Below are 27,540 nucleotides of genomic sequence, written 5' to 3'. Positions count from 1 at the left end.
GCATGAGAGGGATATCCGAACATCTAGAGGGAAGGCCATCGTCTAGAATTTTATCTGCTTGGGTTGGCCATTCCACCTGGATAGGATCAGGTGTTATAGAGGCCTGGAGTGGAACTGAGCATATTCCACTATGTCGAAGTTGGATACCATGGATCCCACGGTCTAAACTGCAGAGTGAATGGACACACTGCTACTGTGGAGCAACCTGCACACCCGTAGTTGCAGTGCTGCAGTCTTTTCGGTAGGTAGGAAGATTCTGTGCACGTGAGTATCCAGAAGAGCTACCAGGTGTATCATCTGCTGAGAGGGGATTAGGGAAGACTTTTTCCAGTTATTTAGCCAACCATGTCTCCGCAGGAAGGCTATGGTTACCTGACGATGGCCGCTGAGGACCTCTGGAGAGAGCGTGCCAGAATTAGCAGGTTGTCCAGGTAAGGGAGTATTCTGATCCACAGACAATGAAGCTGAGCCGCCATGACAGGCATGAGCTTGGTAAAGACCCTCAGAGCTGTTGGAAGGCCAAAAGGCAGAGCATGAAAATGGAAATGTTGTGGTAGGACAGCAAGCCAAAGGTATTGCTGATGAATGGACGCTATAGGTACATGTAGGTAAGTGTCCTGTATATCCAGAGAGACCATAAAGTCCCCAGGATGCATAGCCAGGACAATAGAAAGGAGTGTTTCCATTCGAAACCTGGGCACTTTGAGATATTTGTTCATCAACTTGAGATTGAGGATGGGCCGATGGAACCCATTGGGTTTCTGAACTAAGAAGAGTGTTGAGTAAAAGCCCTTGCCCCATTGTGACGCTGGGACGGGGATTATCACGCCTGCATGTAGCAAGTAGTGAATAGCCATCTAGAGAGCCTGGGCTTTGCAGTGGTCTGCAGGAGGGTTTGTGTGAAAGTACTGCCGAGGGGGTAGTCTCAGGAAAGAGAAGGAGAGAGACCACTTCCTGCACCCAGGTATCTGTTGTGACCTGGCGTCAATAGTGTGTGAACTGAAAAAATTGGCCTCCCACCCTGGGATCTACCAGGAGGAGGCCGTCCCGTCAGGCTGAGGGCTTGTAGTCAGATTTGGCAGTTGGACGTCTGGTAGCCCAGGCATGTTTGGTTTTGGGCAAAGATGCCTTTGTGGATTGCATCAGTCGAGGAAAGGCCTGACCTCTGGCCTTGCCCTGGGGGCGAAAGGACCAAAAGGAGGAAGTCCGAGGCCAAGACAAGGAGGCTGAGGGCAGGAAAGCCATTTTAGAGGCTAGAAGAGTGGTGATGATCTTGTCCAGCTCAGATCCAAAAAGAATCTCCGCTGTATAAGTGAGTGCTTCCAGGATTTTCTTAGAACCGCATCACCGTTCCATGAGCGAAGCCAAATAATGCGGTGGGCTACAAGCAGCCTCTGCTGATTAATTTGATATATAACACTTGTATATCTGTGTGAGACTGACACTCTGAATCCATATATGAGGTGCTACAATTAGCAGCCGCAGATTTTTTTTTAATACAAGTTTTGTTCTACTCCGTGTGCAGACTCAGTCACACACAATATGCAGTTGTCATATATCAAAATAATCAACACAGTCTCCTTGTGCGTCCTTGTCACTTCGTTTTGCGACTTAGATGAATTTCCAGCAATAAAAGACGCCCAAAGTTAGCAAAGTTGCACACGAGTTGGTGGTTCAGTCACGCCAGGCATCTGCTAACGCGTTACATAATGAGGCTGGATGTATGAGCGTACATGTGTATTTGAGACATTATGCTGGAAATATATTGTAAATAGTCACTAGCTAGATGTGTCCTATTACAGTGTGTGGAATAATACAGAATATCAGGACTTGAGAAATACTGTATGAGGCCACAAAATACGTTGAAGGACCACATTTGACCAATTAGGAATCTTTTTCTGTTATATATCCGTTCCCAGAATAAGCAATACAGCTATTTTGAGTCTAGAATTTCTCAGATTTTAATGTGCCTTTTTATGTTAGCTAAAGCACATTAAAAACAGAACAAATTGTTTCTAATTGTAAAATTCACACCATGGTGTCATAAACTCCTAACGGCATTGAAGCATTTTCTATTTTTGATTCATCAACAGTCTTTAAATCTGGAAAGAACAGATACTGAAAAAAAAATCATTAAGATTTTAAATAGCAAATGTTATAATTAGTAACATGGGGGGTAATTCCAAGTTGATCGCAGCAGGATTTTCGATAACAATTGGGCAAAACCATGTGCACTGCAGGGGAGGCAGATATAACATGTGCAGAAAGAGTTAGATTTGGGTGGGTTATTTTATTTCTGTGCAGGGTAAATAATGGCTGCTTTATTTTTACACTGCAAATTAGATTGCAGATTGAACACACCCCACCCAAATCTAACTCTCTCTGCACATGTTATATCTGCCTCCCCTGGAGTGCACATGGTTTTGCCCAATTGCTAACAAAAATCCTGCTGCGATCAACTTGGAATTAGCCCCATTATTCCTTGTTAGAGTGCGGGGACTGCTGTGATCGTCATTGAAACATTAATACAAACAGCCAGGTGGTGGTCAGGAGCTCGAAGTGAACCCCATGTGTTGTCACAGTCTGGAGTTAAAAGAATGTTGCCAATCCCATAGAGGTGATCAGCAAAAACACATGTATATGTATGGTCCGGCGGTAAGGGGGGGTGAAAGTTGTATCGGCACACCACGCCTCAGCACTAGGCTGATGCACTGTAGGGCTAATTCAGACCTGATCGCTGCTGTGTGTTTTTGAACAGCAGCGATCGGGTCTGAACTGCGCCGCAGTGCGCCGGCGCATGCCAGACAGCCGCTTGGTGGCAGGGGGCAGGCTGGCGGGGTTTGGCTGCCGTTTAGGGTTTGCAGTCCTGGGCAGGTGTGCCCGGACACTTTGGGGGATAAGGGGGGCGGGCCGCGGCGGCTGCAATATGTCACACACAGCCGCTGCGACCCGGGCAGTGACAAGTAGCTCCCTGCCAGGGCGCAGGAGCTGCGCTGGCTAGGAGCTACTCTTCCAGTACAAAAGCATCGCCAATGTGCGATACTTTTGTACTTGTGCGGGGGGAGAGTTGGGCCTGACATGTGGGGCGGACTAGCCCTGTGCTGGGCGTCACCCCGCATGTCTGAAGACTGATCGTAGAGGTGCTAAATTTAGCACCTCTACGATCAGGTCTGAATTAGGTTATAAAACTCACACTAATTTTACTTAGAGGCAATTAGGCCCACTTATTACCAACTTTGAATAACCTGGATAAGGAAGATCTACAATGCTGCTCCCAATGAATAATCTGCAATTATTCAAACCGAACAAGAAATTACAATAATGTAAACATACATGTGTACACAGGGAGCGCTAAATATTCATAATTATCAAATTTTTTTAGACAATAAAAATAGAATGACAATGCACAATTTAATAATTATAAGATATATCAATTAAAAAATTAAAAACCATATCAAATGGACATCTCTCGTGGAAATAAACAACTCAGTTGCTGGTGTTAAAGGGTCCAGATTAGGCTGTTTAGCCATTAATTACTGAGCAAGTCCAGAATCCTAGTGTATCGTTAATGTCACCAGCAAGTAGCTTTTAACTGTTAAAAGATGTACTGTAGCAGTCCAATGCCACTTAAATTTAAGCTCGCCGCTGTTGGAAGTGTTTCCAAACTGCCATCTATTGCTGTTCAGCGGTGTCCCCGTCTCCCCTACAGGCTTACCAGTGTGCGCTGATGAACCGTGGCCGCACAGCCGGACGTCTCCGGCAGTGATGTGGAGCCTGATTTGCAGACTGGGGGAGAGAGCTGGATGCAGGCAGCACGGAGCAAAGTGGTGACAGATAGATATAAGTTGATTTCCACAGAGAAATTGTAGGTTCCTTGACGCGTTTCTCCGCTATAGGTAGAGTAGCGATTTCATCAGAAGGTATACTCAATGTCCACTTTGGAAGATATTTATACAGTGGCCATCCAATCAAAAGGCATTGTCCAGTAAATAACAGGTGTAGAATAAACAGGTAATTACTTTGGTGCCTTATCCAGGATTTTGAAACACAATCAGTGTAAATAGAAATAAAACAACCTTTTTTTTATCATCAATCAAAAAGTCTCCTTATAGGGAGCTCCATTAAATTAAAAAAAAAAGAATGTTTAAGATATTAAGAGCATAAAAATATATATTAATATTCTATATATGGCATCGATCCGGAAGCCTGTAGGGGAGACGGGGACACCGCTGAACAGCAATAGATGGGAGTTTGGAAACACTTCCAACAGCGGCGAGCTTAAATTTAAGTGGCATTGGACTGCTACAGTACATCTTTTAACAGTTAAAAGCTACTTGCTGGTGACATTAACGATACACTAGGATTCTGGACTTGCTCAGTAATTATTGGCTAAATAGCCTAATCTGGACCCTTTAACACCAGCAACTGAGTTGTTTATTTCCACGAGAGATGTCCATTTGATATGGTTTTTAATTTTTAATTGATATATCTTATAATTATTAAATTGTGCATTGTCATTCTATTTTTTATTGTCTAAAAAAATTAGATAATTATGAATATTTAGCGCTCCCTGTGTACACATGTATGTTTACATTATTGTAAGGTCTGAATTAGGCCCTGAGTGTGCGGACGGGCTTCGTCGGAGGGGGGAGTTTTCACTCCCCCACTCCGGCAGACAAGATGTTCTTAAATCTTGTCACTATTGCTTCCTGCTTCGCCACAGTAAAGAGGCAAAGCAGGAAGAGTTAAGCCGGCACAATCAGTGCCAATATAATACATCCCTCCCCCCATAGTCCCCAGTACCAATATCTTTACATTAGGTGACAGTTGGGAATCTGAGTGTTCCACCGGGAATCTGAGTGTTCCACCCCTTTCTCTGATGCTCTGGAGTTCATAACAATAGGTCAGCTCCAGCCTGTTTACATGGTATCAGGTATATGTGGATTCAGATCTTTATTATTATTATTATAATTATTATTATTATTATTTTGAATTAATTTGTAACAGTATGAATGCATTCATTATGCAGTGGCAACTCATGAAAAGTACATTAGAAAATCTCATAAAAGGGCTTGTAAGAAATTAGCCTTTATTTAATGTGATTTCATGCATTTACAATTCTGTCATATGCAACAAAACACAACTAAGCATTCTAATACATCTAATTGAATACACATATAATCATTGTCAATTTAGACACTGCTTGGAGCAGTAAAGGATTAAGTGTATGAAAAATAATGTGTTAGCACCCCCTCCCCCATAATCAATAACCTGGACTTTTGAGTCCCTATTTATTTAAGCCCCTGAGTGATTGTTGCAGAGTTAATGGTAATTATATGGTTAATAATATTGTACTTTACAAGTGGCCTACAAGAACCAGCAAGCCTGCCCCTGTGTGATGGCACTTGTAGAGCCAGAAGTGCAGCACGCCCGAACTTTAAAGGGCCAGCTGGCACCTGTAGTCCGCCTCTAAAGAAAATATTAAAATAAAGACAGTGTACACACCCCGAGTGTTGTAGTAGTTTATTTAAAAAAATACTCCCCACACACAGCCCTCCAGTGTAATACTCACAAAATGCAGGGATCAGGTCCTCTTCGGTTCATGTAGGCATCCAGGGATCTTGGCAAAATAACAATCTACCGGACCTGATCCAAGAATTTAGTTTAGTAGAATTTAGAATTAAACTGGAAAGTGAGGTAGTGTTTTTTTTCCGTAAAGTACTACAACATTTGATGTCCAACTTTTAGCAGCGGCTGTGTTATTTTATTATGACTGTCGACATTTTGACCCTGTTTGCATTTATTTATTCAATGTTGACATTTTAAATGACTTTAACTGTTGACCTTATGACCTTATCGACCTTATGATCAAGTCACCATTTTGGTTGTCTATACTTTGTCAGGTGACATTTTGATTTGTCTAAGTTTTGACTACATCTTGTTTTACCCAGTGGCTACCAAGTTAGACAACAATGGGAACCCTTGGTCTATAGGTAATGAACTGTGGAGAGGGACTATCTTCACCACTTGTAATAATAGCAATGAACTATTAAAATATGTGTATTATCAGATTGGTTGGAGTCCTTTTAGTATTCAATAAACAGGATTACGATAACCTTCATGTCTGTATGTCAGGCAAAGAGTGTGTTTCATGTAAGGCACAGTGTTCCTCTTCTCCAGGGGGTTCACTACTGTGTACTCAGTGTAGTATTCCTTCCCAGGCTAGTGGGGCAGAGCCAGCATGGCTGGACTCCATTAGGGGAATGATTTTCACCATTTCTACAAAATTATCTCATAATGAGAAAGACGCAATACTTAAGGCAGTCTGTGGATGAGTTTCATGAAAAAGGACTCCGTACCCAGACCAGCGTCTCAGTCCTCTACCATTTGTCCGCAAAAACGTACTTTGGCCCATATACTGCATTCTGAGTGATGATGAAGGGTCAGAAATGGATGAAGGGGAGGAGGACACAGAGGTACCATAGGGGAGGATACTCTGTCACAGAGTGTAGAGGCTCTCATAGATTATATCAGAGAAGTTCTAAATATCCCTGATAAGGTGACAGAGGAGAGTGAGGAATCTTACTTTAATATTAAGAAATAAATCCTCACCCTCTTTTCCTGTGTCAAAGGAACTAAATACCTTGTTTGAAGAACCGTGGGTTAATCCAGATAAGAAATTTCATATTCCCAGGCGGTTGTTATCATCTTTTCCTTTTCCTCCTGGAGATAGGAAAAAATGGGAAAAGCCACCGATAGTCGATGCCTCAGTCTCCAGGCTTTGACGTAAAATTGTACTACCTGTGCCTGGTGCAGCCTCCCTTAAAGATGTGGCTGATCGCAAGATTGAGACTACACTCAAGTCCTTGTATACTGCTGCCGGGGTGGCCCAGAGACCCTCCATAGCATGTGGGTGGATTACAAGAGCCATTGCTAAATGGTCGGGTAATTTAATTGAGGGGTTAGACACCTTACCTCAAGAGGAAATTATTTTGCTCCTGCAGTATATACAAGACTCTGCGAACTTTATGGTGGAAGCCATAAAAGAAATAGGTTTGCTTAATGCACGCACTACAGCTATGGCAGTGTCGGCATGCAGAGGATTATAGCTATGTCAGTGGATTGCTGACGCGGACTCCAGGAAAGGAGAGAAGGCCTACCTTTCACAGGAGAGGTCTTATTTGGAGATGAACTCGACAAATGGATCTCCCAAGCTACTGCGGGTAAGTCCACATACCTACCTTCTGCAGCTCCGCCAGCTAGGAAGGCCTACTCAGGACCTAATCTACAGTCCTTTTGGATTGCCAAGTTTAGGGGCAAGGCCAGAGGTTCTTCTACCGCCACAAGAGGTGCTAGAGGTAAATCATGCAAACTAGTGACTGCTGGTTCACAGGAACAGGGCTCAGGCTCTGCTTCCTCAAAACCTTCCGCATGACGGTGGACCGCGTTGCCTGGAAGACATGAGAGTGGGAGCCCGGCTAAAATTATTCAGTCACATCTGGACAGGGTCGTGCCAGGATCCCTGGGTCATAGACCTTATATCCCAAGGCTACAGACTGGAGTTCCAGGAGCTCCCACCTCACAGATTCTTTAAATCAAGCTTATCAGGGGGCGTGGCCACGGCGGTGAAGGAGTAGGCAGCGGATCCCGGGAGCTCCCCGATTTTACAACTCCTGCACCCATCCTGTGTCCCTCCGGAGTGTCTACCCCCCGGTGCTGGTCCCCCCTCACCTCCGAGCAGCGGCGGGCACCTTTGTCCGGGATCTCTGGGTGCTGGCTGGCCGCGGCGGACGACTTCCGGCATTGCGGCCTGTGACTCCTCCGGATCCCCGGCCTCGAGTTTGGCGCTCCCGGCCGCGCGGCTCCAGGGCCCTCTTGACGGACGGACGAACGGGCGGGCGGCGCTGTCTGGTGCTGGGCACATTGCAGGAGACACTGAAGGCCCTCCTGTACCTGGCTGAAGGGGACCTGAGACTCCTGGCTGGACAATAAGGCGCAGGTACTCCAGTGAAGGGGTGAAGTGCTTAAAAGCCCGGGGGCCATTTTGGGTGCAGTTCCATAGACAGCCTCAGCACACAGCTCTCCCTGTCTACCCTGCAAGGACTGCATGCACACTGCAACTCAATGCACTATTGTGTTACACTAATAGCTCACAGTGTATTACACACCAATACCCTGCTTCTACCTGGAATTTGCTGCAGGACATTCTCCCCTCAACAACATCAATATCATATACTATTTTTTATTTTTACACAAAGCCTGTGCTCTTGTCCATTGATATTTTGACCCAAAGATCCGTCACGGCTGCTTCCCGGCTTTAAAAGCATATAGCCTGCTGTCTTCTAATTATACTTTATACTACAACTCTACCCGGAGGAGTGGGTGACCGACATCTGTCAATATGGTGAAGGGCGGCCAGAGTGCGGCCGCGGCCAAACTAGAAAGATTTGCTAGGCAACCCAACCCCAGGGGGTCATCGGCTCCACCTCAGGGTGCCTCTCCAACACACTCAAGCTCCCCTCCTGCGTCTACCGCCAACTCCCCAACGGCAGCGGAGGCGCCGTCTATTCAGCAGGTGTTGGAGGCTATAGCCGGTAGTGAGCAGCGTCTCTCCGATAAGATGGAAAAGGTGCAGTGCGACCTCTCCTTACTTCGACAAGATGTTCAGCGTATGCGTGAGAGAGTGGGTGAGGCGGAGACGCGTGTCTCCAACTTGGAGGATGTGTGTGGCCCCCTTAAGCAATCCGTGTCCGCAGTGACCCAACAGGTCTCATCTCTCCAAACCAAGCTCCTAGACATGGAGGGTCGACTGCGCAGAAACAATGTCCGATTTGTGGGTCTGCCTGAGAGAGAGGAGGGCTCGCAGCCGGAGGACTTCCTCGAATCCTGGCTCAAAGAGATCTATGGTGCTGAGTCCTTTACAGCACAATTCACGGTGGAGCGAGCGCATAGGATACCATCTCGGCCGCTACCTCCTGGTGCCCCTCCTCGCACCTTCATCGCCAAATTCCTGCACTATAAGGATCGTGACTCGGTCCTCCGCCTTGGCCGTACGAAGGGCCCATTGGTCCGCAACGGAGTCAGAGTGTTGGCCTTCCCGGACTTTGCCGCGGACGTCCAGAAGGACAGGGCCCAGTTTATGCCTATCAAACGACGTCTGCGGGACCTCAACCTCTCATATTCCATGCTGTTTCCCTCTCGGCTCCGAGTGGTGGCGGATGGGGAGACCAAGTTCTTTAATTCTCCTAGAGAGGCGGCCCAGTGGCTGGACGGATATGCGCCGGGTGCCCGTCAGCTAGCTCCGGACTGATTCCCTGCGCTGAAGATGCTGGGATCTTGACCACCGGAGGAGACGACCACAATTCGGGGAGCCCCCCACCTTTTGCATTGGTGGCTCAAGACTTTTCACGCTCAAGTGCTACTGGTTAAGAGGGTTTAGGTTAAGTTGAGAATCTGGGCCTTCTGGGCCTTCTTAGCATTTGGTAGTTGGGATTGGCGTTTTGGGATATAAGTATGCCAGAGTTCGGGGTGGTGTACGGGGAGGGGAGGGATGGTTGGGAAGCTGCTAGTTGCGGCTCTTCTTGTTGTTTTTGGTTTTCTTTCTTTAGTTTATTATTTTTCATATCTATGTTTTTTCTGAAACTAGGATGTTTGATATACCAGATATTATGGCTTATAACGCAGAGCTCTTATGAGATATATGTTACTATGGCTAGTGGTGCTGATTTTTGGATATATATTGTGAGATGTCTATCCGTGTGGCACATCGAGTATATCTGGGGTCATGAGTAACTTGAAATTTCTGGCATGGAATGTCCGGGGTCTAAATAACAAAATCAAACGTTCTTTGGTTCTAAATATGATTAGGAAATATGACCCGGATATTGCATGCCTTAGCGAGACCCACTTGCAGGGAAATAGGTTGTTATCTCTAAGACGGGCCTGGGTGGGATGGGCTCACCATGCCTCTCATTCCTCCTTCTCCAGGGGTGTGTCTGTCCTGATTAAAAAAACGGTGCAATTTGAGTTAATATCGGTCAAAACTGACACATATGGCAGATTTGTATTTCTGGAATGCAAACTGAGTTCCCAGCCCTATTACATTTTGGCAGTGTATGTCCCCCCTCCTTTTTCATACGCTGTATTGCAGCAAGCTGCATCTTTTATAGCTTCCTCCCCTACCACTCCGGTGATATGCCTGGGCGACTTTAACAATATATTAGATGTCTCTTTGGACCGATGGCGGTCTCCGAATGATGTGATGGTGGGTAGTGGTTCTACCAAATTTGCTGATTTCTTGAATAATTTACAATGGGTAGATGTGTGGAGGCTTCGCCACCCTGCAGTCCGTCAGTTCTCCTGTTTCTCCAGCACATATGGCTCCTTTTCTAGAATAGACCTGGTACTGGTGTCCCCCGCCCTTATCCCTGCAATCACTGACGTCCGCTACGAGGCCCGAGGGATCTCTGACCATTCCCCTTTGCTGATGACTCTCGCTGTGAAGGGTCAGAGGGGACACTCTTATTGGAAGTTGCACCCTTCTTGGCTGACTCAGCTAGGTGACTGCGGTGACCTGGAGACTCAGTGGGAGGGTTACTTTAGCGACAACACAGGATCTGCCCCGGGAACTATGGTATGGGATTCATTCAAGGCTTTTCTGAGGGGCTCTTATATAGGACGCATAGCAGCTCATAAAGTGTCCTCTAGAGAAAGGGAAAAGGCCCTGGAGAGTGACGCCAGAGATTTAGAGTCCCAATACTTGCTAGATGGTACCCCCACGACGAAAGCACGTTGGCTGGTGGCCCAGTCGGCCTGGCTTGCCCACCTGTCCGATAAAAACTCACGGTCCCTCCTCTTTAGGGCCACTAATATTTATATGCAGGCTGATAGGACGGGGGCCTCCTGGCCCGGCTGATACATCAGGATCGTCCTGGGACTGTAATTACACAAATGTCCGATGGGGATGGGTCCTTTGTTGACACCACGCCGGACATTGCGCAGTTATTCCGATCCTATTACACCAAGGTTTATAGCTCACAGTCGACATGCTCCACTATGGATCTCTCCCACTATTTGGCGGGTATTCCGCTTCCCGCGCTCCCCTCTGAGGCCCGTGAGGTACTGGAAGCGCCCTTGACACTCGCGGAGGTGACTGCGGCTATTGGTGTGTCCCCCAATGGCAAGGCCCCGGGGTGTGACGGAATTCCCTCAGAGGTATACAAAACTCATGTTGATTTTTTTGGGCCCAGGCTCCATGCCTTATACCTAGATATATTTACCAATAATGAACTTCCCCCCTCTATGTCAGAGGCAATTATAATAGTGATCCCAAAGCCCGGTAAGGACCCTAGGTCTCCGGACTCCTATAGACCGATATCCCTAATCCCCACCGACGCTAAGATCCTGGCAAAGATATTGGCAGTACGACTTAACACAGTGATCACCTCCCTCGTTCATCCAGACCAGACTGGCTTCATGCCTGGGAAGTCCACGTCTATTAACCTACGTAGACTGTATACCATTTTACAACTCCCACATGACTTCCCTTCTGACTCGGCTGTGGTCTCGCTGGACGCGGCCAAGGCCTTTGACAGTATTGAATGGGCTTATTTATGGGAGGTGATGTCTTGTATGGGCTTTGGGCCCAACTTTATCAGATGGACTAAATTACTGTACCAGCATCCGAGTGCCAGGATCTTGGTAAATGGCTATGTATCCCCCTCCTTTCAATTGTCCCGGGGTACCAGACAGGGCTGCCCCCTATCCCCCGCACTGTTTGCTTTGGCCATAGAGCCCTTGGCCTGTTTGGTACGATCGCACCCAGATATTGTGGGAATTTGCACGGGCTCACGCGAGGATAGGATAGCACTTTATGCCGACGACATGTTATTATTTTTGCAAGACTACGCCAGGTCAATGCCCGTTCTGCTGCGTGTGATTGAGGACTTTGGTGCTCACTCGGGCCTTCAGATCAACTGGTCTAAATCATATATTATGCCAGTCATAGGCCCCCCTCCTACTGTTCCAAAAATTTCCCTACCATTATGTTGGACAATACAATTTAAATACCTCGGAATTCAAATAACTAATGACCCTTCTGATTTCATCCCTCTGAATCTGGACCCGATCATGCAGCAGATCATGTGCAAATCCAAAACCTGGTGTAGGCTTCCACTGACGGTGTCTGGCAGGGTTAATCTCATTAAAATGATCATACTGCCCAAACTTTTATACATTATTCTTCAGTCCCCTGTATATATCTATCCAACATTCTATAGGAAACTAAATAGTGTTCTGTCCTCACTCGTTTGGGCTAACAAACGACCTAGGATACAATTAAATACCCTCACAAGGCTGCGCTCTGATGGCGGCCTAGCTTTGCCTAATTTCCAGATGTATTACTACGCTGCTCAGCTGACTCATATTAGTGTATGGGTGCAGGATTCTGGTGATGATTCCTTGCAGTGTGAGTTTATTCGCTGCTATTTTCCTCACCTCTCTCCTATGCAGGTGCTGCTGAGTGGGAGCGTGGCCCGGTTTCTTCCCCCTATTATTTTTCAGGCCTTAAAGATATGGCGGGCCCTGAGAGACCTCTTAGGGTACGACGACCTGGACCCAGACACCCCCCTTTGGTACTCTGACTGGCTTCCTGAGTTGCATGCGCTTGAGGGACGGGAGGTGTGGGCCCCTAGATCTGTGGTCTCTATTTCCCAACTCTATCTAAATAATTTATTCAAATCCTTTCAGCAACTGAAAGATGAGTTTGGGTTACCTAACTCCTATTTTTTCAGATACCTTCAACTTCGACATGCCCTCCAGTCCCAGTTTGCAGAGTCCCCCCCACGAATCCTCCCATTTCCCATCAAGACTTTTGTAACTACATTGGGTCGAACTAAGATGGTTTCCCTTGCGTATGGATATCTTCTCACCAAACTCCATACGGACCCTTTGACGCGTCTCCGTGGAAAATGGGAGGAGGATGTAGGTCTCATGGGTGAGGAGGACTGGGCCCTTGCTCTGGAATACCCTGCTACAGTCACCAAGTCCCTCAGATACCAACAAATCCAATTCTTCATTCTACATAGAACATATATGACTCCAGCTAGACTGGCCTCTTTTGGGACTGGCAGATCTGGCCTCTGCCCTAAGTGCGAGGCGGATATGGGAACATTTTGGCATATGGTGTGGGATTGCCCAAGACTACGGGTGTTCTGGTCGGGGGTTAGGTCAATACTGGAGAGTACGGGAGTGACTGGCGGACTGCTTACCCCACAATTCTGTGTTTTGGGGATAGGAGGCTCTACTTCTGAGACTGGCCCGGTGGATCTATATGCTCACAATGTATGTGCCTTGGCTAAGGTTTGCATTGCGAGGCTCTGGATGGCCCCTAGCAGCCCTTTAGTTTCTGCGCTCAAGACCTTAGTTAATGATACAATATTCAAGGAAAGATATATTTATATGAAACAAAACGCATCAGCCAAATTTGAAAGAGTCTGGTCTCGTTGGCTGGAATCTCCCCACTCCCACCTGGTCCCTCAATCATAGTGGATATCGAAGAGCTATTGTGCCACTGACCTACTGTATAATGATGTATGTTTAGATGGTTGGCAGCTGAGCTCTGCGGGCTCGCCTAATTACATATACGACTGATAAGGTCCTGGTTTAGATGACTATTTCTTACTATGTTTCTTTCTATGTTTCTTACTTCTTTCTTTTTCTTTTTATGTACCCTTTTTTGGGTTAGTTTAAGGGCGAAAAATCCAAAAATGTCATGGTGATTTATATATTGGTTGCGGATGTTGCAGGCTCAAACGTGCCGATAAACTGTAGGTAAACGAGGATGTGATTAATTTGATATATGTGATATGCCGCTGATATGCAATGTCTGTAACTTAATCTCCATATTATTGAATAAAAATTACTCTATTTAAAAAAAATCAAGCTTATCAGTTTCACAAGAGGCGAAAGTAAACTTACACAATGCCATTCAACTGTTACAGACCCAGGTCTTTATTCCAGTTCCTCCTCATCTACACAACAAGGGTTACTATTCCAGCTTGTTTGTAGTACCGAAACCGGACGGTTCGGTAAGACCGATTCTGAACCTCAAGTCACTGAACCCGTACTTACGTGTGTTCAAATTCAAGATGGAGTTGTTGAGAGCGGTAATCTCCAGTTTGGAGGAGAGAGAATTCCTAGCATCTTTGGATGTCAAGGATGCGTACCTTCACATTCCGATCTGGCCGCCTCATCAGGCTTATCTATGGTTTGCTCTGTAGCACTGCCGCTATCCGTTTCAGGCCCTTCCATTTGGTCTCTCCACGGCACAGAGGGTGTTCACCAAAGTGATGGCTGAGACAGGGAGTGAACATAGTTCCATACTTGGACGATATTCTAATAAAGGCACCGTCCAGGGAACAGCTGTTGGTGAACATTGCCCTCTCAACCATATTACTCATGGATCATGGGTGGATTCAGAATCTGCCAAAATCTCACCTAGAACCAACGCAGAGGCTTCAGTTCCTGGGAGTGCTACTGGACATAGAGTCTCTGAAAGTATTCCTTCCCTTGGAAAAGGCAATGGTAATCCAGTCGATGGTTCGGGCCGTCTTGAAGCCGACCCAAATCTCAGTGCATCTCTGCATATGCCTTCTGGGGAAAATGGTGGCTTCTTACGAAGCAATTCAGTACGGAGGGTTTCATGCGATGCCCTTCCAGCTGGATCTGTTGGACAAATGGGCGGATCGCATCTTCATATGCTCCAGAGGATTCATCTGTCACCAAAAGCCAGGATCTCACTCCTGTGGTGGCTACAGACTTCTCACCTAGTCGAGGGTCGGAGGTTCGGGATTCAGCATTGGATTCTGCTAACCACAGACGTAAGCCTCAGTGGTTGGGGAGCAGTCACCCAAGGGGTGCAGTTTCAGGGAAGATGGTCAAGTCAGAAAGTCGTCCTTCCAATAAACATCCTGGAACTCAGGGATATCTACAACGTTTTTCTGCAGGCCTCCTGTGTTCTTCAGAATCAGGCCATTCAGGTCCAGTCGGAAAATGTGACGGTGGTGACGTACATAAACCGACAGGGCGGAACGAAAAGCAGAGTCGCAATGTCAAGAATTATACTCTGGGCGGAAGAACATGCTGTGGTGTTGTCGGCTATCTTCATTCCGGGAGTAAACAAACTGGAAGCACACTTCCTCAACAGACACGATCTGCACCCGGGAAAATGGGGCCTCCACCCGGAGGTGTTCCAGTGGTTAACATGTCGGTGGGGGTATCCACAGATCAACATGATGGCCTCTAGACTCAACAAGAAGCTCAAGCGGTATTGTTCCAGGTCGAGGGACCCACAGGCAGTAGCGGTAGACGCCCTGACAACTCCGTGGGTTTACCAGCTGCTGTACTTGTTTCCTCCCATTCCTCTAATCCCAAGAATTCTAAAAAGAATAAAAAGGGAAAATGTTCAAGCAATACTCATTGCGCCGGACTGGCCACGAAGGGCCTGGTATGCGGATCTTCTCGAGATATTGATTGAAGATCCGTGGCCTCTACCTCTCCGAGAGGATCTTCTGCAGCAGGGCCCGTTCATCTATCAAGACGGTTGATTCTAGCCAGGAGAGGGATTCCTGCAAGGTTATCCCGACTATGATCCAAGCCAGAAACGGGGTAACGTCTAAACATTACCATCGTAAATACCATTACCATCGTCTCTTGATGTGAGACGTTTCCTGCTTTTTCTGCAGTCGGGAGTTGACGTGGGCCTACGCCTAGGCTCCAATAATGTTCAGATTTCGGCCTTGTCTATTTTCTTTCAGAAACAATTGGCTTCTCTCCCTGAGGTCCAGACATTCTTAAAAGGTGTTCTGTACTTACAGCCTCCCTTTATGCCTCCTATGGCACCTTGGGAATCTCAATGTGGTACTGCAGTTCCTTCAATCGGACTGGTTTGAACTGTTGCTGGAGGTAGACGTAAAGTACCTTACGTGGAAGACCGTCAAACTGTTGGCCTTGGCTTGAGCAAGACGTGTGTCGGAGCTGGGGGCGTTGTTTTACAAGAGCCCTTACATAATTTTGCATGAGGACAGAGCTGAACTCAGGACTCGTCAGCAATTTCTTCCTAAGGTGGTGTCTGCATTTCACATCAACCAACCTATTGTGGTTCCGGCTGTTACGGACACCTCTGCTACTTCCAAGTTTTTGGATGTTGTGAGGGCTTTGAAGGTCTATGTGAAGAGAACAGCTAGTCACAAAAAATCAGAAAGTCGGACTCTCTGTTCGTTCTTTATGATCACAATAAAATTGGGTGTCCTGCTTCAAAGCAGTCTATTGCACGCTGGATCAGGTTCACTATCCAGCATGCTTATTCCACGGCAGGTTTGCCGATTCCGAAATCTGTTCAAGCCCACTCTACTAGGTCGGTGGGTTCCTCTTGGGCGGCTGCCCGGGGTGTCTTGGCTTTACAGCTCTGCCGAGCGGCATCTTGGTCGGGTTCGAACACATTTGCTAAGTTTTACAAGTTCGATACTTTGGCCTCTGAGGACCTTCAGGTTGGTCAATCAGTTCTGCAGAGACCTCAGCAATCTCCCACCTGGTTTGGGAACTTTGGTACTTCCCCATGGTACTAAATGGATTCCCAGTATCCCCTAGGACGTAAGAGAAAATAGGATTTTAATTACCTACTGGTAAATCCTCTTCTCGTAGTCCGTAGAGGATACTGGGCGCCCGCCCGGTGCTTCGTTCTTCCTGCTCTGTTACTTGGTTCAGTAATGTTGTTTGGTTCAGCTGTTGCTGTCCCTGTTTGCAAGTTTGGTTAGCATGGCTTTCCTCTTTTTCTGGTTGTTCGAATTCTCTCCACTTTCCTTTTCTATATCCTTCTTCAAAGTATGTCCGTCTCCTCGGGCACAGTTTCCTAGACTGAGTCTGGTAGGAGGGCATAGAGGGAGGAGCCAGCACACATATTAAAGCTTATATAGTGCCCATGGCTCCTAGTGGACCCGACTAAACCCCACGGTACTAAATGGATTCCCAGTATCCCCTACGGACTACGAGAAAAGGATTTACCGGTAGGTAATTAAAATCCTATGTTTATCATCATTACTGAACAGATTATGTGTTTTATAGATGCAGTTTAAATTATATATATATATATATATATATGTATATATAATATTACCAGCTGTTTGGCATTCTTGATTAGTAGCCCTTGTCCAATACCTTATGCCAGTCAATAGATAGAAGTTGGGTGCAAATGAAACAAAACTGCATAAAGTACTATAATTTATTATGCTTTTGATGTCTTCTTTTTTTTTAGATCTGTAACACAAAATGTCATACAGAAGCCTGTAATCTCAGTATGTGCCCTTTCAGTCATAACATACATGGGTGGAGCTATTGATTTAATTGTTTTTAAAGTGTGAAAGACGAAAACAGAACTCATTGAATCTCTGCTATTTGGAAACCCATTAGTGAAATATTTCAATAACTACTATAACTAAATGTTGTGACATTGCACCTTCCTCTATATACATCACACAGCTAGCTTGCACATCTACAAAAATAAACAAGGATGCTTTGTGATCCTACAATGGCTTATTATCTGGGGAAGACACTTGCAGCACCTGAGAACTGGATAATTAGAATCTGCTAATATGGGAGATTATGAATGAATCTTGTACCCATCCATGTGGCTCATTCACTTTGCACCTGCCATACAAGTAGATTTAGGGCATGATTCAGAGTTGCACATAAAGCTTTCACTCAGGCATAAATGTGAGTATCTTGTGAACACCCTGTTTGCACCAAGTTACACCCACAGCCGCAAGTGAAGATACGACTGCAACTGTGAATCACCCTAAATTGTGTATGTAAGAATTGCGTGCAACCCAGAATTAGAACCTTAAGCCCTACCAGCTACATTCCTTCACTGCTAAAAGTTATTGGCTCTTCTGGCTAATATACAGCACAGCCCAGTCCACAGATAATTTACATGGGTGGATCTCAGGAACGTGTCCCAAAATGGATAACCCCTTCAATAACCAAGGCTTTCTCTGGGGGGTAGGAGTTGTTTGTTATCAGTCTACCAGCTAAAATCTAAGTAAGGTCTGTGTGCAAATTCTAAATTCCTATATCTGCTCCACCCCATATACCTTTTATATGCCAACTGATCTCTTATATGCCATCAGACCCCACACATTCACCTTACATGCCATCTGTTATCCCCAATATGCCCCATCATACCATCATATGACCATTATATACTATCAGACTTCATCCTACCCCACTTATCTTTGCTGCTTGAGCTCATGCAGAGAGAGAGAGAGATGGTCAACACACCTTCCTCCTTCTCCAGCCCTCACTAGATGCACAAACTGTGACCTCCCAATGTTGTGCAGAGGAAGAGGTCACATGACACACCCACAGGTCCTCCGTCCAGTCACTAGCGCAATTTATGACGATGCACTGCAATTTCTGCTCCTTCTAGTCAAAAGACAGGTTTACCACAATAATTGGTTTTTGTGGTAAGGAGCAAGTGGAATTCCACGGGCCGTTCGACGTGCCGCTTATAATTGTCCTGCATGGTGGGGGGTTTTAAACTCTGATCTAGATATACAGTATATGAAGAAAGCATACTTTAATATTTAACTTTCCTCTTCTAGAAACCTATGAGGAGGATGGCAATTGAAGAGGTCGGAAATGTATCAACATCAGTAAATTTTCTGAATGGAAGTACTGCTAATAATTCGAATATCATGACCCTACCCGAGGATGAGAGTAAAGAAGATTTGTGTGATATAGAACCAATTTCCATGTCACCGGATGTTTCCAATGCAAAGATAATAAAGATAGAGGAAATCAGTGATCTGCCAACTGCTCAGTAAGTTTTCTCAAGTCAAAGTGCATGACCAAATGTTCACCCCTCCTTTGCAGTTATCACATATTGTCTGCGTAAGTTTGGTGATGACTTTAGTCATTGTACTGTGTCAGTGAAAAATAGCTCTTACTGTTTTCCTAAGAAGTTTTAAATAACTCTTTTAATAATCTCCCACTGTGTAACAAATAGACTCCCCACAACTCCAGAAGTTTTTTTGCAATTGCCATCAGGAGATCCACTTTTCAGATGCTGGATTGAACCATATTCAGGGTTGCTCCTTTCTGGCTGAGTCTGCATTCCTGCTCAGCCAGGCGCGTTACCCTTTTGGTTAAGGTGAGCACTAAGTGCATCTACTCCTACTGTCAACCCTTCCACTAGGGTGAGAGAGGAGTTCATTGCCGTCAATCCAGCCACCCCTGCCCCCCTTCCATAGGCAGGCTGGTCTGGTCCGGTTCTACTTCCTGGTTGCGGCTGATTACATCTGTAACAGCTGCCGACGGCATCCTGAAAGCGCGACTGTGCTCACACCTACGTCTCCTATTCAGCATGCTACCGAGGTACCAGCGCAGCTGTCGGGAATTCCTCCACCAACATCTTTATTTCTCTGACGTCCTAGTGGATGCTGGGAACTCCGTAAGGACCATGGGGAATAGCAGCTCCGCAGGAGACTGGGCACAAAAGTAAAGCTTTAGGACTACCTGGTGTGCACTGGCTCCTCCCCCCATGACCCTCCCCCAAGCCTCAGTTAGATTTTTGTGCCCGGCCGAGAAGGGTGCACACTAGGGGCTCTCCTGAGCTTCTTAGTGAAAGTTTAGTTTTAGGTTTTTTATTTTCAGTGAGACCTGCTGGCAACAGGCTCACTGCATCGAGGGACTAAGGGGAGAAGAAGCGAACCTGCCTGCTTGCAGCCAGCTTGGGCTTCTTAGGCTACTGGACACCATTAGCTCCAGTGGGACCGAACACAGGCCCAGCCTCGGAGCTCGGTCCCAGAGCCGCGCCGCCGGCCCCCTTACAGAGCCAGAAGCAAGAAGAGGTCCGGAAAAATCGGCGGCAGAAGACATCAGTCTTCAACAAGGTAGCGCACAGCACTGCAGCTGTGCGCCATTGTTACTCAGGCACACTTCACACTTCGGTCACTGAGGGTGCAGGGCGCTAGGGGGGGGCGCCCTGAGCAGCAATGTAAACACCTTGGCTGGCATAAATACACCACATATAACCCCCAGGGCTATATGATGTTTCTCTATCGTCCTAGTGGATGCTGGGGTTCCTGAAAGGACCATGGGGAATAGCGGCTCCGCAGGAGACAGGGCACAAAAAGTAAAGCTTTAGGATCAGGTGGTGTGCACTGGCTCCTCCCCCCATGACCCTCCCCCAAGCTAGTTAGATTTTTGTGCCCGGCCGAGAAGGGTGCAATCTAGGTGGCTCTCCTAAAGAGCTGCTTAGAAAAGTTTAGCTTAGGTTTTTTATTTTACAGTGAGTCCTGCTGGCAACAGGATCACTGCAACGAGGGACTTAGGGGAGAAGAAGTGAACTCACCTGCGTGCAGGATGGATTGGCTTCTTGGCTACTGGACATCAGCTCCAGAGGGACGATCACAGGTACAGCCTGGATGGTCACCGGAACCTTGCCGCCGGCCCCCTTGCAGATGCTGAAGTAAGAAGAGGTCCAGAATCGGCGGCAGAAGACTCCTCAGTCTTCTAAAGGTAGCGCACAGCACTGCAGCTGTGCGCCATTTTCCTCTCAGCACACTTCACACGGCAGTCACTGAGGGTGCAGGGCGCTGGGAGGGGGGCGCCCTGGGAGGCAAATGAAAACCTATTTTGGCTAAAAATACCTCACATATAGCCTCTGGAGGCTATATGGAGATATTTAACCCCTGCCAGAATCCGTTAAAAGCGGGAGACGAGGCAGCCGAAAAAGGGGCGGGGCCTATCTCCTCAGCACACAGCGCCATTTTCCCTCACAGAAAGGCTGGAGGGAAGGCTCCCAGGCTCTCCCCTGCACTGCACTACAGAAACAGGGTTAAAACAGAGAGGGGGGGCACTAATTTGGCGTTAGAAATATATAAAACAGATGCTATAAGGGAAAACACTTATATAAGGTTGTCCCTATATAATTATAGCGTTTTTGGTGTGTGCTGGCAAACTCTCCCTCTGTCTCTCCAAAGGGCTAGTGGGTCCTGTCCTCTATCAGAGCATTCCCTGTGTGTGTGCTGTGTGTCGGTACGTGTGTGTCGACATGTATGAGGACGATGTTGGTGAGGAGGCGGAGCAATTGCCTGTAATGGTGATGTCACTCTCTAGGGAGTCGACACCGGAATGGATGGCTTATTTAGGGAATTACGTGATAATGTCAACACGCTGCAAGGTCGGTTGACGACATGAGACGGCCGACAAACAATTAGTACCGGTCCAGACGTCTCAAAAACACCGTCAGGGGTTTTAAAACGCCCGTTTACTTTAGTCGGTCGACACAGACACAGACAGGGACACTGAATCCAGTGTCGACGGTGAATAAACAAACGTATTCCTTATTAGGGCCACACGTTAAAGGCAATGAAGGAGGTGTTACATATTTCTGATACTACAAGTACCACAAAAGAGGGTATTATGTGGGATGTGAAAAAACTACCGTAGTTTTTCCTGAATCAGATAAATTAAATAAAGTGTGTGATGATGCGTGGGTTCCCCCCGATAGAAAATTATGGGCGGTATACCCTTTCCCGCCAGAAGTTAGGGCGCGTTGGGAAACACCCCTTAGGGTGGATAAGGCGCTCACACGCTTATCAAAACAAGTGGCGGTACCGTCTATAGATAGGGCCGTCCTCAAGGACCAGCTGACAGGAGGCTGGAAAATATCATAAAAAGTATATACACACATACTGGTGTTATACTGCGACCAGCGATCGCCTCAGCCTGGATGTGCAGAGCTGGGGTGGCTTGGTCGGATTCCCTGACTAAAAATATTGATACCCTTGACAGGGACAGTATTTTATTGACTATAGAGCATTTAAAGGATGCATTTCTATATATGCGAGATGCACAGAGGGATATTTGCACTCTGGCATCAAGAGTAAATGCGATGTCCATATCTGCCAGAAGATGTTATGGACACGACAGTGGTCAGGTGATGCAGATTCCAAACGGCAAAAAGGTGTATTGCCGTATAAAGGAAGAGGAGTTTTTTGGGGTCGGTCCATCGGACCTGGTGGCCACGGCAACTGCTGGAAAATCCACCGTTTTTACCCTAAGTCACATCTCTGCAGAAAAAGACACCGTCTTTTCAACCTCAGTCTTTTCGTCCCTATAAGATCATATCTGCCCAGGGATAGAGGAAAGGGAAGAAGACTGCAGCAGGCAGCCCATTCCCAGGAACAGAAGCGCTCCACCGCTTCTGACAAGTTCTCAGCATGGCGCTGAGACCGTACAGGACCCCTGGATCCTACAAGTAGTATCCCAGGGGTACAGATTGGAATGTAGAGACGTTTCCTCTTCGCAGGCTCCTGAAGTCTGCTTTACCAAGGTCTCCCTCCGACAAGGAGGCAGTATGGGAAAAAATTCACAAGCTGTATTCCCAGCAGGTGATAATTAAATTACCCCTCCTACTACAAGGAAAAGGGGTATTATTCCACACTATATTGTGGTACTGAAGCCAGAAGGCTAGGTGAGACTTATTCTAAAAAAAATTTTTGAACACTTACAAAGGTTCAAATCAAGATGGAGTCACTCAGAGCAGTGATAACGAACCAGGAAGAAGGGGACTATATAGTGTCCGGGGACATCAGGGATGCTTACCTCTATGTCCCAAATTTGCCCTTCTCACTAAGGGTACCTCAGGTTCGTGGTGCAGAACTGTCACTATCAGTTTTAGACGCTGCCGTTTGGATTGTCCACGGCACCCCGGGTCTTTACCAAGGTAATGGCCGAAATGATGATTCTTCTTCGAAGAAAAGGCGTCTTAATTATCCCTTACTTGGACGATCTCCTGATAAGGGCATAGTCCAGGGAACAGTTGGAGGTCGGAGTAGCACTATCTCGGATACTGCTACAACAGCACGGGTGGATTCTAAATATTCCAAAATCGCAGCTGATCCCGACGACACGTCTGCTGTGCCTAGGGATGATTCTGGACACAGTCCAGAAAAAGGTGTTTCTCCCGGAAGAGAAAGCCAGGGAGTTATCCGAGCTAGTCAGGAACCTCCTAAAAACAGTGCATCATTGCACAAGGGTCCTGGTAAAAATGGTGGCTTCCTACGAAGCAATTCCATTCGGCAGATTTCACGCAAGAACTTTTCAGTGGGATCTGCTGGACAAATGGTCCGGATCGCATCTTCAGATGCATCAGCGGATAACCCTATATCCAAGGACAAGGGTGTCTCTCCTGTGGTGGTTATAGAGTGCCCATCTTCTAGAGGGCCGCAGATTTGGCATTCAGGATTGGATGCTGGTGACCACGGAGCCCAGCCCGAGAGGCTGGGGAGCAGTCACACAAGGAAAAAATTTCCAGGGAGTGTGATCAAGTCTGGAGACTTTTCTCCACATAAATATACTGGAGCTAAGGGTAAATTTATAATACTCTAAGCTTAGCAAGACCTCTGCTTCAAGGTCAGCCGGTATTGATCCAGTGGGAAAAACATCACGGCAGTCGCCCACGTAAACAGACAGGGCGACACAAGAAGCAGGAGGGCAATGGCAAAAACTGCAAGGACTTTTCGCTGGGCGGAAAATCATGTGATAGCACTGTCAGCAGTGTTTCATTCCGGGAATGGAAACTGGGAAGCAGACCTCCACCCGGCAGAGTGGAAACTTCATCGGGAAGTTTTCCACATGATTGTAAACCGTTGGGAAATACCAAAGGTGGACATGATGGCGTCCCGTCTGAACAAAAAACGGGACAGGTATTGCGCCAGGTTAAGAGACCCTCAGGCAATAGCTGTGGACGTTCTGGTAACACCATGGATGTACCAGTCGGTGTATGTGTTCCATCCTCTGCTTCTCATACCTAAGGTACTGAGACTTATAAGACGTAGAGGAGTAAGAACTATACTCATGGCTCCGGATTGGCCAAGAAGGACTTGGTACCCGGAACTTCAAGAGATGCTTACAGAGGTTTTATGGCCTCTGCCGCTAAGAAGGGACTTGCTTCAGCAAGTACCATGTCTGTTCCAAGACTTACCGCAGCTGCGTTTGTCGGCATGGCGGTGGAACGCCGGATCCTAAGGGAAAAAGGCATTCCGGAAGAGGTCATTCCTACCCTGGTCAAAGCCAGAAAGGAGGTGACCGCACAACATTATCACCACATGTGGCGAAAATATGTTGCGTGGTGTGAGGCCAGGAAGGCCCCACAAAGAAATTTCAACTCGGTCGTTTCCTGCATTTCCTGAAAACAGGAGTGTCTATGGGCCTCAAATTGGGGTCCATTAAGGTTCAAATTTCGGCCCTGTCGATTTTCTTCCAGAAAGAATTGGCTTCAGTTCCTGAAGTCCAGAATTTTGTCAAGGGAGTATTGCATATACAACCCCCTTTTGTGCCTCCAGTGGCACTGTGGGATCTCAACGTAGTTCTGGGATTCCTCAAATCACATTGGTTTAAAACCAGTCAAATCTGTGGATTTGAAGCATCTCACATGAAAAGTGACCTTGATCTTGGCCCTGGCCTGGACCAGGCGAGTGTCAAATTGGTGGTTTTTTCTCAAAAAAGCCCATATCTGTTTGTCCATTCGGACAGGGCAGAGCTGCGGACTCGTCCCCAGTTCTCTCCCTAAGGTGGTGTCAGTGTTTCACCTGAACCAGCTTATTGTGGTGCCTTGCACCTACTAGGGACTTGGAGGACTCCAAGTTGCTAGATGTTGTCAGGGCCCTGAAAATATGTTCCAGGACGGCTGGAGTCAGGAAAACTGACTTGCTGTTATCCTGTATGCACCCAACAAACTGGGTGCTTTTGCTTCTAAGCAGACTATTGCTAGTTGGATGTGTAATACAATTCAGCTTGCACATTCTGTGGCAGGCCTGCCACAGCCAAAATATGTAAATGCCCATTCCACAAGGAAGGTGGGCTCATCTTGGGCGGCTGCCCGAGGGGTCTCGGCTTTTACAACTTTGCCGAGCGGTTATTTAGTCAGGGGCAAACACGTTTGTAAAATCCTACAAATTTGATACCCTGGCTAAGGAGGACCTGGAGTTCTCTCATTCGGTGCTGCAGAGTCATCCGCACTCTCCCGCCCGTTTGGGAGCTTTGGTATTATCCCAATGGTCCTTTCAGGAACCCCAGCATCCACTAGGACGATAGAGAAAATAAGAATTTACTTACCGATAATTCTATTTCTCGGAGTCCGTAGTGGATGCTGGGCGCCCATCCCAAGTGCGGATTATCTGCAATACTTGTACATAGTTACAAAAATCGGGTTATTATTATTGTGAGCCATCTTTTCAGAGGCTCCGCTGTTATCATACTGTTAACTGGGTTCAGATCACAGGTTGTACAGTGTGATTGGTGTGGCTGGTAGGAGTCTTACCCGGGATTCAAAATCCTTCCTTATTATGTACGCTCGTCCGGGCACAGTATCTAACTGGCTTGGGGGAGGGTCATGGGGGGAGGAGCCAGTGCACACCACCTGATCCTAAAGCTTTACTTTTTGTGCCCTGTCTCCTGCGGAGCCGCTATTCCCCATGGTCCTTTCAGGAACCCCAGCATCCACTACGGACTCCGAGAAATAGAATTATCGGTAAGTACCGTATTTGCCGGCGTATAAGACGACTGGGCGTATAAGACGACCCCCAACATTTCCACTCAAAATATAGAGTTTGTTATATACTCGCCGTATAAGACTACCCCCTTCCACACACCAAATAAAACGTAAAAGAACATCAGATTTGTGACATACTGTATATTATGACCTGATAAGAGATTTGGATAGGGAGTATTTATCAAGGTATGCATAAGAAGGGGGGAGGGGGCGAGGAGAAAGTTGTAAAATGTATAAAAGTATACCCCTGTGTGCATTTAGTGTTACCGGTTTCACATGAGTGCCATTAGTATTAGTATTAGTGCCATTACAGTACCTGTCATTGTCACCATTGTACGGCCACAACGCGACTGCAGCGCCTCCGGCCAGTCCCTGCATCTCCCTGTAATTGGCACTAGTGACCCGCCGCGGCCGCACTGGATATCGTGCGATACTGGATGGTGAGTAGAATGAGGTGGGCGGGCATTGGGAGGCCACTATGGGCACCGGGCGAGTATCGGAAGGCCACTATGGCAGCTATGTCTATCCCAACTGAAGTGCACCCGGCGTATAAGACGACCCCCCCACTTGGAGGCATGTTTTTCAGGGCAAAAAAGTAGTCTTATACGCCAGCAAATACTGTAAATTCTTATTATTTTAACCCCTGCCAGAACTCACCAAAAAGCGGGAGAAAAGGCCGCCGAGAAGGGGGCGGAGCCTATCTCCTCAGCACACGGGCGCCATTTTCCATCACAGCTCCGCTGGAAGGACGTCTCCCTGACTCTCCCCTGCAGTCCTGCACTACAGAAAAGGGTAAAAAAGAGAGGGGGGCACTAATTTGGCGCAGTTTTAATACTAACAGCAGCTATAAAGGGAAAAGCACGTTTTATAGTGGTATTCCTGTCTATATATAGCGCTCTGGTGTGTGCTGGCATACTCTCCCTCTGTCTCCCCAAAGGGCTAGTGGGGTCCTGTCCTCTATCAGAGCATTCCCTGTGTGTGTGCGGTGTGTCGGTACGATTGTGTCGACATGTTTGAGGAGGAAAATGAGATGGAGGCGGAGCAATTGCCTATTATAGCGTTGTCACCCCCTAGGGAGTCGACACCTGAGTGGATGAGCTTATGGAAGGAATTGCGTGACAGTGTCAGCTCTTTACGACAGACAATTGACGACATGAGACAGCCGGCTACTCAGCTTGTGCCTGTCCAGGGGTCTCAAACGCCATCAGGGGCTTTAAAACGCCCGTTACCTCAAATGGCAGACACAGACACGGATACTGACTCCAGTGTCGATGATGAGGAGACAAACGTGACTTCCACTAGGGCCACACGTTACATGATTGAAGCAATGAAAAATGTATTGCATATCTCTGATAATACAAGTACCACTAAAAAGGGTATTATGTTTGGTGAGAAAAAACTGCCTGTAGTTTTTCCTGTATCCGAGGAATTAAATGAAGTGTGTGATGAGGCGTGGGTTTCCCCCGATAAGAAACTGATAATTCCTAAAAGGTTATTGGCATCGTACCCTTTCCCGCCAGAGGATAGGGCACGTTGGGAAACACCCCCTAGGGTGGATAAAGCGCTCACACGCTTGTCTAAACAGGTAGCACTACCCTCTCCTGATACGGCCGCCCTAAAGGAACCTGCCGATAGAAAGCTGGAAAATATCCTAAAATGTATATACACTCACACGGGTGTTATACTGCGACCAGCAATCGCCTCAGCCTGGATGTGCAGTGCGGGCCTGGCGTGGTCGGATTTCCTGACTGAAAATATTGATACCCTAGATAGGGACAGTATATTACTGACTATAGAGCATTTGAAGGATGCATTTCTATATATGCGTGATGCACAGAGGGATATTTGCCGACTGGCATCAAGAGTTAGCGCGCTGTCCATTTCTGCAAGAAGAGGTTTATGGACGCGGCAGTGGTCAGGTGATG

The 27,540-nt window shown here is 47.0% G+C and overlaps 1 protein-coding gene across 1 annotated transcript in view; it reads left to right on the top strand.

Moving 5' to 3' along the window:
• The window catches only part of RPAP3 (RNA polymerase II associated protein 3), a 255,507-nt gene that overhangs the window by 197,901 nt on the left and 30,066 nt on the right, over positions 1 to 27,540 (top strand). The window contains exon 13 of the mRNA XM_063927361.1: positions 18,657 to 18,874. Coding sequence (XP_063783431.1) covers positions 18,657 to 18,874 — 218 coding nt within the window. The remainder of the gene's footprint in view (positions 1 to 18,656; positions 18,875 to 27,540) is intronic.

The sequence above is a fragment of the Pseudophryne corroboree genome, chromosome 6 (genome assembly GCF_028390025.1).
Source record: "Pseudophryne corroboree isolate aPseCor3 chromosome 6, aPseCor3.hap2, whole genome shotgun sequence".
Classification (NCBI taxonomy): domain Eukaryota; kingdom Metazoa; phylum Chordata; class Amphibia; order Anura; family Myobatrachidae; genus Pseudophryne; species Pseudophryne corroboree.
The sequence above is the reverse complement of the archived record's forward strand: the minus strand, read 5'-3'. Positions and strand labels throughout refer to the sequence as shown.